Source organism: Sarcophilus harrisii, chromosome 3 (genome assembly GCF_902635505.1).
Source record: "Sarcophilus harrisii chromosome 3, mSarHar1.11, whole genome shotgun sequence".
Classification (NCBI taxonomy): Eukaryota; Metazoa; Chordata; class Mammalia; order Dasyuromorphia; family Dasyuridae; genus Sarcophilus; species Sarcophilus harrisii.
In genome coordinates this window covers 119,117,302-119,136,429 of record NC_045428.1, presented here as the reverse complement: position 1 = coordinate 119,136,429, position 19,128 = coordinate 119,117,302, and the positions used below count along the sequence as shown (strand labels likewise).

General features: G+C 34.8%; 1 protein-coding gene across 3 annotated transcripts in view; it reads left to right on the top strand.

Annotated features, from left to right (window-relative positions):
• The first annotated feature begins 520 nt into the window (after window positions 1-520).
• The window catches only part of FBXL3 (F-box and leucine rich repeat protein 3), a 31,880-nt gene continuing 13,272 nt past the window's right edge, over window positions 521-19,128 (top strand). Inside the window, exons 1-4 of one of the 3 annotated variants that reach the window (XM_031958519.1) lie at window positions 583-645; window positions 9,837-10,016; window positions 10,333-10,687; window positions 11,466-11,588. In XM_031958519.1, the coding sequence (XP_031814379.1) occupies window positions 10,015-10,016; window positions 10,333-10,687; window positions 11,466-11,588 (480 nt within the window). In that variant the 5' untranslated portion in view covers window positions 583-645; window positions 9,837-10,014. Of the gene's footprint in view, window positions 646-5,791; window positions 7,643-9,836; window positions 10,017-10,332; window positions 10,688-11,465; window positions 11,589-19,128 lie in introns of those variants that run through there. The other 2 variants (XM_031958520.1, XM_031958521.1) reach the window with 2 other exon arrangements.

Genomic DNA, 19,128 nt, shown 5'->3' with positions numbered 1-19,128 from the left:
TCGCTCCACCCCGTCCCGTGGCAAGCTAAAAACCCAGTAAACAAGTACATCTTCCAAAAATCTGGAGTTTTCTGAAACCTAAGGGAGGGAGCTCGGAGGAGACCGCGGCGCACCACGGCGCATGCTCCAGGCCTGGGGGCGTGGCCTCAATTTTTCCTCTGACTGCCAGCCTGGGATCCGGGCTCTGGGCCGCCCTTGGCGAGAGCGCGCCTGCCAGTTCTGGAGAGTGGGGGCGGGGGAGTCGAGGCGCGCGGCCGCAGCAGCGAGCGCCATTTTGGGCTGAGGGTTCGGGCGGCCGAGAGGCACCGAGAGGGCGGGGAAGCGCGGCTGTGGCCGCGGCGTTCTGACAGGGACCTTTTGGAGCTGGGGCTGAGGGACTCGGAGTGGACGTGATCAAAGCTCAGAGCTTCCTTCGGAGCATCGGAGAGTGGGGTGCGGAGGGGCTTCGGGGAGGGCCCCGGGGGCAGCCTGGGCAGCCGCGCCAGAGTCTCGGGCTCGGATGCGGGCGGAGCGCGAGGGGCCGCGGCGGCCGGTGTGCGGAGAGGGGGCCCCGGCGGGCCTGACGTGAGAGCAGCGGGAGCAACCGCCGCGGCCGCCGCCTCCGGAGCCGGGGTGGCGTGTGAGGGAAGCCGCCACCAGCACCAGGTAACGGAGCCTCTGCGTCCCGGCCGCCCCTCGCCCTCCCCTCCCCCCATCCCGCGACCTCCCCGAAAGGGGGGGGGGGTGGCAGACCGAAGGCTGGGGGAGGGGAGCTCCGGGCGCCCCGCTGAGAACCCGAAGCGGAAGCGGAGGTCGCTCTGGTCATCCCCCTTCTCTGCCCCTCCCCCAACGCCCTGGAAACAGGTCCGCCAGGTGAGCTGGGGGCGTGTGACTGTGACCACGCCCCAGTCCCACTGGTTATTTTTGCTCAGCCCGGGCGCCTCCCGTACAGGGTTCAGAAGTGGGGCGCCGCTTTCCGATGGGGCGCGTAGGCGGGGAAGGGCTCCCGAAGGTGGAGTTTGGAACGAGTAGCATTAAAGATGCTACCATACACCGATCCTACGCATGGTCTTATATAGTCCCTATGTTTCTGGGGAAGGCACGAGCTCTGGCGGGTGGACTAGGAGGAAGGGGACCGTCCGTTGAAGCGGAAATTAGCTAATGATGAATAAGTTATCCTCCACCTTTAATTTTGTTTCATTTATGCTGAACTGGAAAACCAATTGAGAGGATCATTTTCAAAGTATTATGATGAAAGATTGAACATTATTTTAATATGCCTTCTGTTGGGAGGGCCCGAGTTTTTTTTAACTTTGGTTCTTGTTTACTTTGTGAAATTGATGCTTTGTTATCCATTAAAGTTTATTAAAATACAATCAACTAATTTTCTTTGTGTGGGTTATCCTTTTGGTGTCTACCTGGATAATTTTTTTTTAGCACCCTCCTGGCTTTAACCTGCCATCCAGATGTGTCTGAGTTACATTGTTTTCCTTCTCACTTTGGAAGTACACGCTCCGCTAATTTTAATTAGTCCGTGCTAATATACTAGACTTGTAATTTCACTGAAATCTAGACCTCTTAATTGGCTAAACATTTACCATTGGGTAAACTTCTCAACAAAGTTTTAGTTTTTAGAGTTGTCTGGGACACTGAGAGATTAATATACCCAAAATTAAGGGTTAGAGTAATATATGTCAGGCAGGAGTTGAATAGCATTAGTCAAAACAAAAGATAAATATGGAAAATGGACTCTTGACCAGACATACTTCATTCTGCAATTAAGTCTTAAATTGAACACCTACTTGAGAGGCAGCATAGTATTAATCTTTAGAAAGCTGATTTTGTAACCCGAAAGACCCGAATTAACCTGCCTGAAACATAATGGCTCTGTGACCATGGTAAGTTGACCTTGCAGTGTCCAAGTCATTGGAGTCAAACTCAAATATAAACAGTTCTGACCTGAATGTAGACCTAGAAAATCACAAATTAACATTATCTGTGTTATATTTTTATTTTGTTTACCATTTCCTAATTACATTTTTTTTTTGAAGCTTTATTTTCAAACTCTGCAAAGAAAAAATTTCAACATTGACCCTCCCAATGACATTTTAATCTGATTGCAGTGTCAAGGACTGGAATTTTGCTGGCCCTGAGCTTGACTCCACTGCTTTAGGCAACTTCCAAAGAGAAGTTTTAAATTTCGTTAATAAAAAGGAATTGCTACATCTGGAAGTTCCTTCTAAGGAAATAATAGGACTTTTGCTTTAGTTAGTTTTGAATATGATCAAGGTACTTTTTTCTGTAGTTTTGGGGAAATGTTACAACTTAGCCCAGTTTTTTTAAGGAAAACTTTTCTTTTAGCCTTGTACTTGTTTTAACTTAAACTTTGACTGCATTTCTGGCATTTTACTAAATGATTATAGTTCAGATCCAAAGACTTTTTAGTTGTTTACAATATTTGGGAACCTAGAAAAGCTATACACAAAAGTTAAATTGTTTACTTCTCAAAGGACCTAGCAAGATACTATTTACCCAGAGAGTACTTTAATAAAAACTTAAATAGGAACAGAGTGATTACTACAGCCGTAAGCATCTCTGTAAATTACTTATTAATTTAGTTTTAAAATGTAATATTGTCTCCTTGATAGCAATTTTATTCTGGTTCTGGGACTTGTTTTGGGCCTCATTGTGTGGGATACCTCTGGCTTAAAGGACTTAATATTAGTTACATTGTGTATTTGACATTGTATTTACAATTCAGTGGTTTATCTTATACCTTAATAAGCAGCTTATTATGATTTTTTTCACTTACAGAAAAAGTATATATTTTTACTATATATATATATATATATATTTTTTTTTTTTTTTTGTGTGTGTGTGTGTGTGTGTGTGTGATAATATGTGATATAGGGCCCAGGTAAGAAGTTGGAGTTAAAGTTAGTTAAGAGTTAAGTTAAGAAGTTGAGTTAATTTGTTAACTGGAGTTAAGAAGACTTGAATTCAAAACAAGCCTCAGAAATGTTAAACTCAGACTAAGACACACAGGCCACTGTGTGACTGCACAAGTCACTTAACTCTGTTTCTTCATCTGCAAAATGAGCTGGAGAAGGAAATAGTAGCAAACCACTCAAGTATTTGCCAAGAATACCCCAAATTCAGCACAACTGAAATGACTGAATAGCAACAAGCAATGTGATATATATCTCATTTGTTCTTGAAAAATACAGAATTATAATTGTAATGCTGCAATTATAATTGTGTGCTCTTCTAAAAATTTTTTTTATTATTATTTTAACAAGCTCAGAGCACCTTTAAGTTTGTGTACTGAATAGAAAACAAATGGAAGGGGATTTTCAGGACAAGAAGAATTTTATTCAATTAATTGCCTAGAATTAGACTATAATGTGTGTTTTTTAACATATACTCCAGATATAAAGCAAGTAATTGAAATTTAGATTTAATTGGTTCTATTGTAATTTTCATGTTTGAAGAATATTATTAAAAGAACTATAAATGGGAATTTAAAAAACTTCTAGTATATCAATTTCTTAAAATCTTTAGCAGTTTTAAACACTCTAGCAAATTCTGTTTTATTCTTGACCCAAATCTATATTAAAACTAAAGAAAGCCAAAAAAAAAAAAAAAAAAAAAAACCAAAACAAACTAAAGAAAGACTTCAAGATGTGTTTAAAGTTAAAAAAAAAAAAAAGGGTCACAATGACACTCTGTAATACATTATGCTTTCATTTGAAAGAGTCTTATTTGAATTCAATCTTTGTTTATAAGAATTTGTCATTTGTCTTAAACCATCCAGTTAACTTCTCAGTATAGATTATTTGAATTCCCCCCACCCCTACTCTTTTTTTGGTGTGATATTACTTCTAACTTCTTAGTCTGTACCATCAACAAGAGATAATTTGCAAGGCATATTGCAGTTGGTTTCACAGAGAGGATATCCTTATCTATGTCTTACTTTTCAGTAGCTATTGCAAGTAAGCATTCTCTTAATTCTTTGAATCTTATTTTTGAAGTGGTGAATCTTATTTATACAGTGGTGTAGCCTACTAAAATACCTAGCCAGTTTGTAAATGTATTAAATACAATGCCCAGAAATGGACTTAATATGTTTAGTAGTGGTCTGATAAGGACGGAGTACAATCAAGGTTATCTAGACTATCATCTGGGGCATCTAGATTGCACAGTGGATAGAATAGAGTACCAGCCCTGGAATCAGGAGGACCTAAGTCCCATCAGTGTGACCCTGAGCAAGTCACTTAAGCCCACTTGCCTCACAAGAGGAAAAAAAAAAGACTTATCTCTGTAGTTGGACATTCAGCTCAAGATTAAATTAGCTTTTTATGGCTGTCATGTCATACTGTTGACCTTGAGCTAGCACTTCACTAAAATATACAGTTATTTTTTAATCTGAACATCTTTCTATACATATCTTTTTTTCCTTGCTAGTATTTTATTTTTCTAAATACATGTAAATATAGTTTTCAACATTAATTTTTTTATGAGACTTTGTGTTCCAAATTTTTCTTCCTCCCCAACTCCCTCTCCTGCTTTTACTTTGATCTTTTTGAAATATAAGTCTAGAAGGATATTTTCACAGTTTAGTGGATTTTGGAGCATTCCTCTATATTGATTTCCAGAATGGCTAGAACAATTCATAGCTCCTCTAGCAATGCATCACAATACTTATTTACCTTCAATCCCTACAGTGTTTTGCCATCTTTTCCTTTTTTTTTTTTTAACTGAGACAAAAGAGGATGCCCCCATTTATTTTCTCATTTGACCTTCAACATTAAACATAATAACTTTAAGGAAGCCTATTATATATAAAAAAAAAAGATTACATAGACATTTCAATTTTTTAATGACAATAAACAACAGCAAAGATAGAAACTGTTCATTCAATTGGACGGAGCCAGTATTTCAATACATTTTTTACTTCCTGTGTGACCTTGGAAGTTTCATTTTTGGTCCATATTTTGCATTTATTTTTCTATTATATAATTTTACCAGTAGAATATATATTCCTTATTTAGGGCAAGACTTGTACCATTTTTGTCCTTTTATTACCTCAATGTCTAGCACTTAATAATTATTAATTTCAGCTTCAAATCTTGCAAACTTAACAAATTCAGCCGTTGTTACTCCTAGAGAAATTGAACAGAAAGGATAAATTTTATTAACAATATGCCAGTAACATGGCCTTCCTTTTGGATAAAAAAATCCTTTTAAAGCATTCTCAACAAAAATTATTTGCCTACTCTAAAAAAAATCAACTATATAAGAAAATCCTGTAAAATCTATTTACAATTTGTTGCCTACTCTTGAGAATAATTTTAAGAACACTTAGAACCAAAAGCAATATATAAGTATATAAGTATGTCCCCAAAATACTGACCAATATTTACCATTTTTTCTTAACCCAATTTACCTATGATGATTCATCAGATCTTGAATTTGATTTGTTATCTTTTCCAATATGACAAGAAGTGGAATCTCAGAGGCTTTTTAATTTGCATTTCTTTTACTTATTGATTTGAACATTTTTTATAAGACTTGAGAGCTCAGATTGGATATATGAGCCATTTTTCATTCAATATGTGGTCAAAGGATATGAATCGGTAGATCAAGAGCAGTGGTTCTCAAATTTTTGTTTTCAGTATTTTTATCCTATTAAAAATTATTGAGGATCTCTTCAAAGCGTTTTTGTTTATCTGGGTTATATTTATAGACATTTACCATATTGGAAATAAAAACTATTTTTGAATTTGTAGATCCTCTAAAAGGATTTCAGAGATCCCCAGGATTCTCTAGATCACACTTTGAGAACCACTGGTCAAGGGTTTCTGAGGCAAAGCTGGCTCATGCATTTAACCAATACTTTAAATATCTTGGAAGTTAGAACAATTGCAGTCAAATATAGAAATATTAAATTTCACCTGACTAAATTCAGCCCATGATACAAACTTTAAATATCTTTTTGCATCCTAACACTTAATCCGTTGAGAATTATCCCTAGAAGCCTTCCTTTTATCTACTGGATCTTTATGGTCAGTATGGGGCCTCTGGTGAGGAACTTCCTCTACCGAATATAGATCTGCGCTTAAAGGTTAAGTGACTTTTTCAGGATAACACAGCCAGTAGGTATCAGAGATGGGATTTTAGCCCAGATCTTTCTATCTCCATGGCAACTCTGTCTTCTATGTTTTCTGCCTTTCTTCCAAGCCAGCTATGTAATCAGTTGATAAAATTGGGAATAACACATCATTAAAAAAAAAAAAAGATTACAGAAGTGTTCAAAAAAAAAAAGATTACAGAAGTGTTCAACACCTCCTTCCAACTTGATTTCAACTCATTAATGACTTCTTTTTGGGTGCTATTATTTAATAATTTCTGAATTCATTTTAATGTGTAGTTAAGATCTCAACATCTTCAATTATTATAGCATTGAATAATAAGTATCTACTGCAATGACAAGTCATTTTTAGTATACCCAAGATATCTTATTCCTCACCCTTTCTTTTTCTTCCTTCTTTCCTTCCCTCCAATTTGAGAGTCAGAATTTATTTTCTCCTGATGTACCAGAAGAAAATGAATCAGAATTCTGGCATGCTACTTTTTAAAAATGATTTTTACTGATGTCTTGTGTTTTTTGTCATATTGGTTATCTGTCATATCTCTTTCCCTTCCCAGAGAGCCAAATCATAAAACTTTTTTTTTTTTTTAAGACAAAATATATCAGCACAACTGATTGGTTTATTGGAAAAATCTGAAAACTTGTGCAATGTGTAACCACTGTATCTCTCACATTATTGAAAGGTTGTGCTGGAGGTGATCTCATATATTTGAGTTATATTTTCTTTTGAATTATACTTGTAGCATGCTACTTAAAATGTTACTCACTTGTATTGTACTTTTTGAATTTACCAAACTTTGTGGTATAATGACCCCATGGCATTCAAAGAGGTCATTATCTTTTTTTTTGAATCTATTAGTCAATTTGCTTTCCCTTTTCTCTATGATAGCAAACTATGTTTCTTTGGTGAAACTATTCTTGAATGATATTAGATGTTAAAATATAAGCCAATTACCAAATTCTATATATAAAAAAGTAAGTAAAACTTGGATATAATGGATCAGAGCAAATGATTTAGAAGTTATATTCCATATATTTTTTTGCTGTGTGTTTGGTTTGTGAAGGAAATCCAGTTGTGTCCCAAGGATTGCCCTGATTAAAAGGATTTTCTTATTGCTCTCCATTTATATCTCTTTTTTTCCTGCCTTTTTGGGGTTCTCCATCCTCTGTCTTCCTTCAAAACTTGAGCAGTTGATAAATGGCTTTGTTGCTTTGAGAGTGTAAATATGTAAATATTTTCCTTGACATAACTCACTTTTTTAGAACTATCTGCTTTTTTACTCAGAAAAGAGTACTCTTTTAAGTATGCTTGATGGCAGTGTTCTCAAATTTTTTATTTAAGAAAAAAAAAAAAAAGGAGAAAAGACCCATTGGGCTACTTCATCCATTTTTATTCATGAAAAGATAAAAGGAATCTCTGAGGAAGAAGCATCAGAATAGAATGGTCTGAGGAGGAAGAAGAATCTGCTTATCCTCCAAGGAATCATGTTGTGAATCCACACATTACAGCAGGTGAGAGATCATCTAGTAAGGGTCCGTGAAAGACTGCAGTTGGTGACTCTTCAATAGGAGATTCTAATGCACTGATTTGTGGAGCAACTATTCCAAAGTCTGATGTCTTCTGGGAATGTAACTAGGATGTAACAAGAGAACCTCTTAAGACTCCTCAAGCTTGATGTTTGCTACTTATTTCTTATAATTTCACATGGATACAAACGAGACTACCAAGAGGAATTGGGAAACATTGCTAATGAAGTCTTAAGCAAGAAATTGAAGACCTAAGGAATTCAGGCTATTTAAAAAAAAGTTCGTGCCAATAGTAAACAAGAGTTTTAGAATGAGACTGGTTTGAGAAGTACTAGTTAGAAATTTCAGATATTAAAAAGTGGTTAGTGTATAAGTGGAATTTGGATTTCTGAACATGTTTTAAAATTAAAGTTCCTGGCTACCTAACAAGAGATACAATAAAAATTTATTTCCCATTCTTGAAATCTTAAAAGGTGTTTTGAATAGAAATAGGAGAGAGAAAATTGCTTCAAGTATAAATATCAAGCTAGATACATAGAGTAACTACAATATAGGAAAAATAGAAGTCAGAAAGAACACAAAGTCCAAGAATGAAATCATCACTTGTTGCATTCTGATTGTTATCTACTTAGCTTTAGCATTCCACTATCCATATCTTCCTTTGGTATCTCATTTTATTATGACTCAAAGTTGACAGGTATAGCTAACACATTGGATGATTTTATCCAAGGTGTATAGGTATATAAAACATATAAATCAAATGTTTACTGATAATCATAATTTCATAACATTTTCCACAACATTTCACATTCATTATGTAACTCCATATAGGGTTGCAACCTACAGTTTCAGAAGCTCTGCTTAGGCAATTATCTTTAAGAGTGTGAATTACAAATAGTTGCTGATTTACAAAGTTAGAAGTTTTTTATTCACTAATGAAATAGGGGGGAGGGTCTGGATCCTTTCCTCACTACCTTTCCTCCCATACCTTCCTTTCCCCTCTTCCCAGAAAGTAAAATATTACACTCAGGTTCAAAAATTCACTTTCACAAGTACAGGATGTGATTAAATAGCAGTTTTTCTGAAAATGATCTAAGAGTTTTAGTAGTTTGAAAGCTCAGTATGAGTTCATGTTGTTACTTGACAGCCTGGAAAGCCAGTGGAGTCTTGGGTTCTGCTGTGGTCAGATGACATCTGGGATAGCATATTTAGTTCTTTGTGTCACTTTTTAGTAAGGACTTGAATAATTTGAAGAGTATCCTAGAGAGAGTATACCAGACAGCCAAAGACTTTGAGACCATATGTGGATTGGTTGAAGGACCTGGAAGTGGAATATAGTGGAAAAGAGGTCTGGCTCTAGAGTCAGAGGACCTGGATTCAAATTTTGGTATGATATTGGCTGCCTGTGTGACCTTGAATAAGTCATTTGTCTCTCCTTGGTCTCAGTTTCCTGAACCATAAAATGGGGGAAGTTGGATTAGTTGTCCTCTGTGATTCCTGTCAGTGCTACATCTCACATGAGAGCTTGGACAAGAAAAGACTGTTGGGGGGTGGGGGGACGACAAGCCATTTTTAAGTATTTGAAGATTTGCCACATAAAAAAGAGATTGGACTGTTGTCTTGGGCCTAAGAAAGGTGGAAACAGATGTAATGGATTGAAGTTGCAGAGAAGAAAAGGAATAGTAATCAGATGCATATCTTAACAAAGGGTTTCTTTTTATTTTAGTTCCACTCCTGTTTTGAGATCTTCCTTCCTTGAGGTCTTCTCTCAATTTGGGGGGAGGGAGGGAGTGGTTAACAATAGGGTTGCAAAAAAATAGAAAAGAGATAATTAAAGCATATTTTTTAAAGGCACTGAGGAGAACAGAAGGAAGGCCACATGGAAATAAGCAGGACAGCTTCAAGATTTATCTATGTTGAATTTATTTTTAATTAAAAAGGAAAAACAAATTCTTCGTGGTTTTCATGTACAATCCTTTTTTTCCTCTTCTAAAGTGTTTTTCAAAAGGCTCTACAATTTTACTTTTTGTTTCAAATTCAGAATAAAGAAAAAGAATAGGCAGTCAACCTAAACTAATATGTACTAATTAGATAGATATTTTATATCGATCGAAGAAAATACAGGCTGAGGAGGAAATGAATTATTTGGTTTTTCATTAGTAAATTTTTTTTTTTTTAGGCTACTGGGTATCAAGGGTCTTAACCCTTAAAGGATCAAACTCAAGACTGAGATTTAAAGGAATGGTTTGGGATGATTCTTGGAGGCTGAAGAATCTCTTAATGACATTTCAAAGTATTCTAGAAAATATTTCTAGAAATTGCCTGTTTTCACACTGATTGATGACCCTCAACTACCTATGTAGGTGGTAAAATATTACTTTTAAATATCATCTATCAACTCTGATTTGAAAATTCATTCAAACTTTTCCCCAAATGTATTAAATTGCCTATTCAAAAAACAATTGTACCCAGATCTTTTGTAGAACTATATCTGGTTTCCGTTAGGTGATTTTTTTTTTTTTTTTGTTATTGTACTTTTATTTGTATTTGTGTACATAATCTTCCATTATATTCATTTTAGTGGAAATGATTTAGAAAGAAGAATATAAAAATTTGGATTTTTATGTAAAAATTACACAGGACTAAAGAAACATTTGATGTATTTTCCTTAATAGGATGAAACGAAGTGGGAAAGACATTGGGGTAATCAAAACTTCTTCAGAGGAGGACAGTAGAGAACAATCCAAGAAACGGAGGACTACCAATGAGCATTCTCAAGCATGTGATTGGGGTAATCTCCTTCAGGACATTATTCTACATATATTTAAATACTTACCCCTTCTCGATCGGGCTCATGCATCACAAGTTTGTCGAAACTGGAATCAGGTATTTCATATGCCTGACTTGTGGAGGTGCTTTGAGTTTGAACTTAACCAACCAGCTACATCTTATTTGAAAGCTACACATCCAGAGCTAATAAAGCAGATTATTAAAAAACATTCAAACCATCTACAGTATGTCAGTTTCAAGGTAAGATAGTTTAAATTGTTACTATTTAAAATAGCATAGAGTAGTTTATATGGATGTCTTGATAGGATTAGGCATGAAGTATTATTATTTTCCCTGCTTCCTATAATAGTGTAAATTAATTAAAATTAATGGTCTTGTAGCAGCTATTTTCTGAGGAAATCAGACCCCATGATCAACTTATTTGGAGATCTCTATCTATCCAAGGACAGTATGAGTACAAATTTAGTAATTCTAACTTTGTGTGCCACCTTCACTTTCTCAGAAAATAATTGATTTAATTTCAGTTCCTTGGGAACCAAAGAAATATGTACCATAGAGAGTCATGGAAATATTTAATTGCATTTAAATATATATTCAGAACAAACTGATTGCTTTCAAAGCCAGCATTTATTTTGTTTGTTGCTGTTTCATTGGGTTGTATAACTAAGAATCAATTTGATGTTGAATTGTTTAACCATAAATTATGTCTCAACATTCTGAGAAACTCATAGTCTTTACAGATGTTCTTTTAATATTTCAGTGAAACTTTTTTGTAAATCTAAAGTTTTATTATATAGATGGGAGGTTCCAAGAATAGAGTCTTTAATATGTATTATTGTTATTATTATTATTATTTTTTTTGCTGAGGCAATTGGGGTCAAGTATCTGAAGTCATATTTGAACTCAGGTCCTCCTGCCTTCAGGGCTGTCCCTAATATGTATTATTTTAGAATGTTATAATCAAATTTACTTCTTTTGCAAATTTAAAGAACTTTACTAAAATAATTGTTTCCATTAGGTGGACAGCAGCAAGGAATCAGCTGAAGCAGCTTGTGATATTTTATCTCAACTCGTAAATTGTTCTTTAAAAACACTTGGACTTATTTCTACTGCTCGGCCAAGCTTTATGGATTTACCAAAGGTAAATATTTTATTTTTTTATTGATAGAAAATTTTTAATGTTACCCTAGGTATTTGCCTTCTTGAATAAGAGGGGAATGAAAGAAAGCAGTATGCATAAGCCATGGCCAGTTTCTTCTTTTTCTTGAAAACTAATTGAATAAAATGATTTTTTTTTTTAAACAAACCACTTTGCATATTCTAGTTACTCTTGTTTTTCCAGTTGATGGTGATTCTACATTGGTAAAGTGAAATTCTGACAGGATTTACAAGTGAGATGAAAGATCCTGCTGACATAATTTATATAAAGTAAAGATGAAACAGTTTAATTGACAAATGGAAATATGAAAAAGTAGGAAAGTGGTAAAATTGCCCCTAAAAAGTTAGTTTCCTATTTGTTAACTCTTTTTTGATCTTAGGATATTTCCAGCCTCCATTCTTTGAGGTATGAAAAATTAAATATAGTTTGTTTTTTGGTACTGTCAAAGCAAATTTGTTAAATTTGAAGTGATTAAAAACTTAGCACTAAACCAGTATTTAAAACCTGGGGATAATTTGCATATGTCATAAGCATTTCTTTAGATAACCTTTCCTAAGTAGCTTAAAGCTTCTGATTTTACTTGTGTTGGAATTTGTAATCTTAGTGAAGGAGTTCTGCATGAGTTTAAGTAATTTTATTTAAAATAAAATGATTTAATATTATATGCATCCCAAGGAGTAGGGAAGAGGTCATTGTTGAATGTAATATTTCATGGAGTTTGTTCAAAGTGACATTTGACTTGGTCTTAAAAGGACAAGTAGACATTCATTACGTGAGAGGGAAAAGGACTTGATCATTTCAGGGAGAAGAGACAATATAGGTAAGCAGTGAAGTGGGAAAGTATAGGATGCACATGGGAATAGCAAATCTGTTCTCCAGTTTAACTGGCATTACAGAGAAGATAGAGAAGAGTATCATGAGATAAGAATGAAAACCTGTGCCATGCTTCTAGGAATGGTGATAAAGAAGATGGGAAAGAAAGAGAAAATACTAGAGATTTTTGAGAAGGTAGAATAGACTATATTTGAAGAATAAAGAAAAATACAAATAATCAAAATATCAAATCATAAGATTTTGAATATTTAGGAAATAAGATGATAATAGTTACAAGAAGAGAAATAATATTTTGGATTGATGAGCAGGTTTTTGGGAAAGATGATGAACTTGATTTTAAATTTTTGAAGTGCCAGTGAGATTCTCACTGTCCATTTTCACTTATTGCTCTCAGTTTGAGGTAGCTCTCAGTAATATCTTAATTTTTCCAATTTGTGTTTGCCTTCAATCTAAGCCGGAACTAAATATTATCAGGGAAAATGAGATATTAAGTTTATTGATTGAGTTTACTAATTACCTTAGTAATTGTTAAATTAAATCTGTAGGTTAAAAGCCTGATAATGGATTCATTGCTTTTCAGTTAGTAACATTGTTAGACTTTATATCTGCTAAATTTGAAAATAATTTATTTTTTGCTTTGGTCTCCTAGTTTTTCTGGAAGATTCAAGTAGAGTTTTACTTTAGTTTTTATAGTCAAATAAGAAAAAGCAAGAAAATAGAGGGAAAGCATAGAGAATATATGAGTGAGATGAGTAACTATAATTAAAAGAATTGGAGAGAGTCAAAAGAAAACTGATGTAGCTATAATTTTAATAGTGAGGAAATGGTTCTGAGAGGTCAGTATTTTTCTGAATCACATTGTTAATAGTTAACCACTTATTTTATGATGACAAATGGCAGAAACATACGTTTGAGAATCATAACCATGATGTGAATTTCTGTGGGTTAAAGGTTTGCCTTTTGTTCCTCACTCTGAAAGTAAAAGTAGGGGAAGTAGTTAGGACTGATGATAATTTTGTGAGTAGGTTACTAAACTTAGATTTTAATAGAGAGGGGATGAAAGCCAAGTATAGACTGACAAAATCTGGATTTTAGGAGAGCAATTTTGATAGTAGTTTGTTGTTGTTTGCTTGGTTTTTAAAATTTTTTATTATTATAGCTTTTTATTTACAAGATATATGCATGAATAATTTTTCAGCATTGACAATTGCAAAACCTTTTGTTCTAATTTTTCCCCTCCTCCTCCCCACCCCCTCCCCCAGATGGCAGGTAGAACAATACATGTTAAATGTGTTAAAAGTATATATTTTATACAATTGTTAAAGTATATGTTAAATACAATTGTTTGCTTGGTTTTTTTGAAAGAATAAGTATACACTTATGAACCTAAAATTCTAGAGAATTTACTCCAGGACAAATGGGATGCTCTTAAGAATAAAATTCTCTGTACACAGCAAAAAATTCTAATTAAAAAAATGAGAGGAAATGTCTAAAAAGATAGATCTTGATGTACAGAAACCTATTGGCTACCTTAGATTTTTATTTTTTTAAATTAAATTAAATTATTATTATTATTTTTTTTGCCGAAGCATTTGGGGTTGACTTGCCCAGGGTCACACAGCTAAGAAGTGTTAAGTGTCTGACACCAGATTTGAACTCAGATTCAAATGACTGACTAGTTGCCCCTACCTTAGATTTTTAAAAGACTAGTAGAATATTGTTATAACAGGTTGGTGGTCTGACTGTACACAAACCACTGAACAGGAAATGACTTTTGCATCAATAACTAGTCATTTCCTTTAAAAAAAAATCAATTTCATTTTCTAAAGTTATTTGGTGCTTGCCATGTCCCATATCTGCTTCTTTTCTTAAATTAAGTATTGATATAAAGGGTGAGACTTCTGGGTCATCTACAAATCTTTAGTTTCTCTCATTCGTGATCATGTTTTTTCCCTAGTAGATTGCATTTCTTATTATTCTTACCTATTCCCACCTTTGTATTGAAATTGCTAAGTATCAGAGTATATATGTTGATTTTATGTAAAGGATCTTATCCAGTTCCTCATTCAGTTTAACTTCTTTACCACAACCAACATTGCTCCATGGGCCTACATTATTTTATTTTCATGATAATCTTTTCTTTTTTTTTTTTTAATTTTTTTTAAAATTTAATAGCCTTTTATTTACAAGTTACATGCATGGGTAACTTTACAGCATTAACAATTGCCAAACCTCTTGTTCCGATTTTTCACCTCTTACCCCCCACCCCCTCCCCCAGATGGCAGGATGACCAGTAGATGTTAAGTACATTAAAATATAAATTAGATACACAATAAGTATACATGACCAAAACGTTATTTTGCTGCACAAAAAGAATCAGACTGAAATATTGTACAATTAGCTTGTGAAGGAAATCAAAAATGCATGTGGGCATGAATATAGGGATTGGGAATTCAATGTAATGGTTTTTAGTCATCTCCCAGAGTTCTTTCTCTGGGCATAGCTGGTTCAGTTCATTACTGCTCCATTGGAAATGATTTGGTTGATCTCATTGCTGAGGATGGCCAGGTCCATCAGAACTGGTCATATGATAATCTTTTAAACTATATTATGAGTCCTGAAATGTGCAGATGATGTTAAACTGGTGTATTTGGTGCATGTTAACAGCAGCTTAGTTTTTTTTTTTTTTTTTTTTTTTTTTTTTTTTTAATTCACCTCTTTAAGAAGAACCTATGCTTCAGTTTATCGTCAGTGTAGGTATAAGCAGGTATAGCACAGTAGATAGAGTCCCAGGCTTGGAGTCAAAAAGACTTGTACGCAAATGTGGCCTCAGGCATTTGGTAGCTATATGACCTTGGGCAAATTATTTAACCCTGTTTGCCTCAGTTTCCTTGTCTGTAAAATGAGCTGGAGAAAGAATGGCAAATCATTCCGGTATCTTTCTAGTATGTTTGCTAAGAAAACTCCAAATGAAGTTAAAAAAATCTGACACAACTGAAAACAAACAGCAATAAATTCTCTGGTTTATAGAAAGAATGTTAATATCAGTACAATTCAGTTTTTATAGTAAAAATTCAACTGGTTAGTTATTGGATAAGTATGTAATATTTTAAAATCACCAACAACCAAGCTAAAGTTCATTGATAAACTAAAAACTAATTATTAGCTTTCAACCTCACCTCTTCATAACCACCCCATCACCTTTGCCACTATCACTACACAAGCAGAAAGTACATGGGACCATTTTGTAACTTTGTTTCATGAGTTGCCTTGGCTAAAGAACTCACCACCAAATATCTGGCCTACTAGTATTAATAGTAACAAACCTTTTCATACATTTAAGCTAGTCAGTCCTCAGATATCAGACTTGTTTTTTTTTTTTTGCCAAGATTATGTTTGTAGACTGAGCCTTGTAGAACCCTCCAGGATTTAGCACTCTGTTGGCATAGTCTTTGAAAAACCCATAACACTGTGAGGTATTGACAGAATTTTGTGGAGGATCAAAATTGGAACAGAACTAGAAGGAATAAAAATGAGAGAAAAAGGTATGGTCTGTAGTTAAAGCAACTCAATTCTGGCTCATTCAGATCAGATAATAGACAAAAAAAAGGAACTAGTTTAACAAATATGAATTTTCCTACAGGGAGACCATGAGAGTTCAGAAAATGCCTTTGTTATTAAACACTTCATAAAGTAGAGAAAGATGACAACCAAAAGGAAATATTAATTAAGAATATAAATTTTTTTTATAGAGAACAATGGAAAATTATGAAAGGAGTATTTTTCTTATAAAACAGAGAGCCAGTGGAGAGTAAAAGCAGTTTAATGAAAACTTGGAAAGAAACCCAACTCAACAAAGTCATCCTAGGGAGGAAAATAAAAGGAAGACAACAAATAGAAGAAATGTTTTTTCCATTGAAAATGTCTGCATAGATTTTCATAGCCAACTTTTCACCATCAAGGACAGTCCAAATGAGCTCTACTACACTTGGATTCTATAGTTCCTAATCACAAGACTCTAATCACAGTCTCAGATATTATTTTCTAGGGTGTAGAAATGTCACTAAAGAATACAAAAATGGGAAAAGTACCTGGATTAGATAGGTATGTTGGAAGACAACATTATTTTAAGATGTCTAGGGATTGATTCACAAGATACCTTAAGGAAAAAAAAGAAAGCTACTAAAAAGCAAGGGAAAAAATTTCAGACTGTATTGATATAACAAAAAGTTAACTGGATAGAATATTAACAACCTTAGTCCTGACTTCCTAACTATATGTACACTCTCTCTTTTTTTTTTTTAAATTATAACTTTTTATTTACAGAACATATGCCTGGGTAATTTTTTTACAACATTATTCCTTGCACTCACTTCTGTTCTGACTTTTCCCTTTCCTCCGTCCACCTCCTCCCCTAGATGGCAAGCAGTCTTATACATGTTAAATATGTTATAGTATATCCTAGATACAATATATGTGTGCAGAACCGAACAGTTCTCTTGTTGCATAGGAAGAATTGGATTCAGAAGGTAAAAATAACCCGGGAAGAAAAACAAAAATGCAGACAGTTTACACTCATTTCCCAGTATTCCTTCTCTGGGTGTAGCTGCTTCTTGTCCATCATTGATCAATTGGAACTGAGTTAGATCTTCCTCTTTGTCAAAGAAATCCACTTCCATCAGAATACATCCTCATACAGTATCATTGTTGAAGTGTATAATGATCTCCTGGTTCTGCTCATTTCACTTAGCATCAGTTCATGTAAGTCTCTCCATTACATGTATTCATCCTCTGGTATTCATTTCTCTGTATTCATTCTGCTGATCATTTCTTTCAGAACAATAATATCCCATAACATTCATATACCACAATTTACCCAACCATTCTCCAATTGATGGGCATCCATTCATTTTCCAGTTTCTAGCCACTACAAAAAGGGCTGCCACAAACATTTTGTCACAGACAAAATCCCTTTCCCTTCTTTAGTGTCTCTTTAGGATATAAGTCCAGTAGTAGCACTGCTGGATCAAAGGGTATGCACAGTTTGATAACTTTTTGGGCATAATTCCAGATTGCTTTCCAGAATGGTTGAATTCGTTCACAACTCCCCCAACAATGCATCAATGTCCCAGTTTTCCTGCATCCCTTCCAGCATTCATCATTATTTTTTTATGTCATCTTAGCCAATCTGACAGGTATGTAGTGCTATCTCAGAGTTGTCTTAATTTGCATTTCTTTGATCAATAGTGATTTGGAACACTCATATGAGTGGAAATAGTTTCAATTTTATTATCTGAAAATTGTCTGTATATGTACACTCTTGATTAGAATCATCTGCACATGTTGAAGTCATTTTTAGTGAGGATGTTAGAGAAAATAGGATTTTTCAAATGGTAGTCCATAGTTGAATGCATATTTACTTACTATCATACCATTGATTAAAGAATGTAGAAAGTATAAAGTCCAGTTGTACTTTTTATTGATCATAAAACACAATTCATAGAGTCAAAAGAATTTTAGAATTGGAAAGGACCTCAGTAATCATATAGTTTAACCAGGGATCCTCAAATTTTTTAAATAGGTGGCCAGTTCACTGTCCCTCAGACTGTTGGAAGGCCGGACTATAGAAAAAACAAAAACTTTGTTTTGTGGGCCTTTAAATTAACTTCATAGCCCTGGGTGAGGGGGATAAACGTCCTCAGCTGCTGCATCTGGCCCTCGGGCAGTAGTTTGAGGACCCCTGGTCTAACCTCTCTGTGAAAGAAGTCCTTATGAAATGCTGATAAGCAGTCATTCAACCTTTACTAAGACCTCCAAGGAGGGGAAACTTGCCACTTCTAAAGGTAGTAAGTAGCCCATTCCATTTTTGCCCACCTCAGATAGGTAGGTAGTGTTTTTTTTCCTGACTCTGAGATATCCAAATGGATCTGTGATTTTGTTGATTTAGGAATTCCCTCCAGTGACAGTGCAATTCTGATTGAAGGTCTCCCAAAAGTTCATACATGATGTCCAGTCAATAGGCTAGAGGTCTTCCACACTTTCTTCTAATATCTGTAAAGTCCTAGTAGAGCAGTCTGGCCCTGTCTACTTGTGATCTTTCACTCTTATCCAACCATCCCATCTTCTTTTTCTGTCATACATTTCTTTGATGAAATCTTTTGTTCCTATTTTTTCTTTTTAAAAATTTCTTCTTAGTTATATATTCTCACATTCACCATATATTTTCCATTGTTCTATTTATGATGCTTATTTGTAGTGTTTTAAAGTTTGTTTTGGCAAACATACGGTTTACTGCCATACAGCAACACCAATAACAATGTTTGTACTGAAAAGATAAGCATTTGTTAAAATGATCATTTTGGGGTAAGTAAAAGCAATTTATCCTTTGCTCTTCTTCTTTTTCAACTTTGGGGCCAACTCAGTGAATGAGAGACCTTTTTTGGTGAAGAGCTTGTGGGGTGTTTATACAAGTTGAATGCTTGTATAATGACCACCTTTTCCTCTGAAGGATTATACTCAGTTTTGCTGGGTGGGTGATTGTTGGTTGTAATCCTAGCTCCATTGTTCTCCAGAATATCATATTCTAAACCTTCTGGTCCTTTGATGTAGAAGCTGCTAAATCTTGTTTTATTCCTACCGTGGCTCTGCTGTACTTGAATTTTTTCTTTTTGGATGCTTGCAATATTTT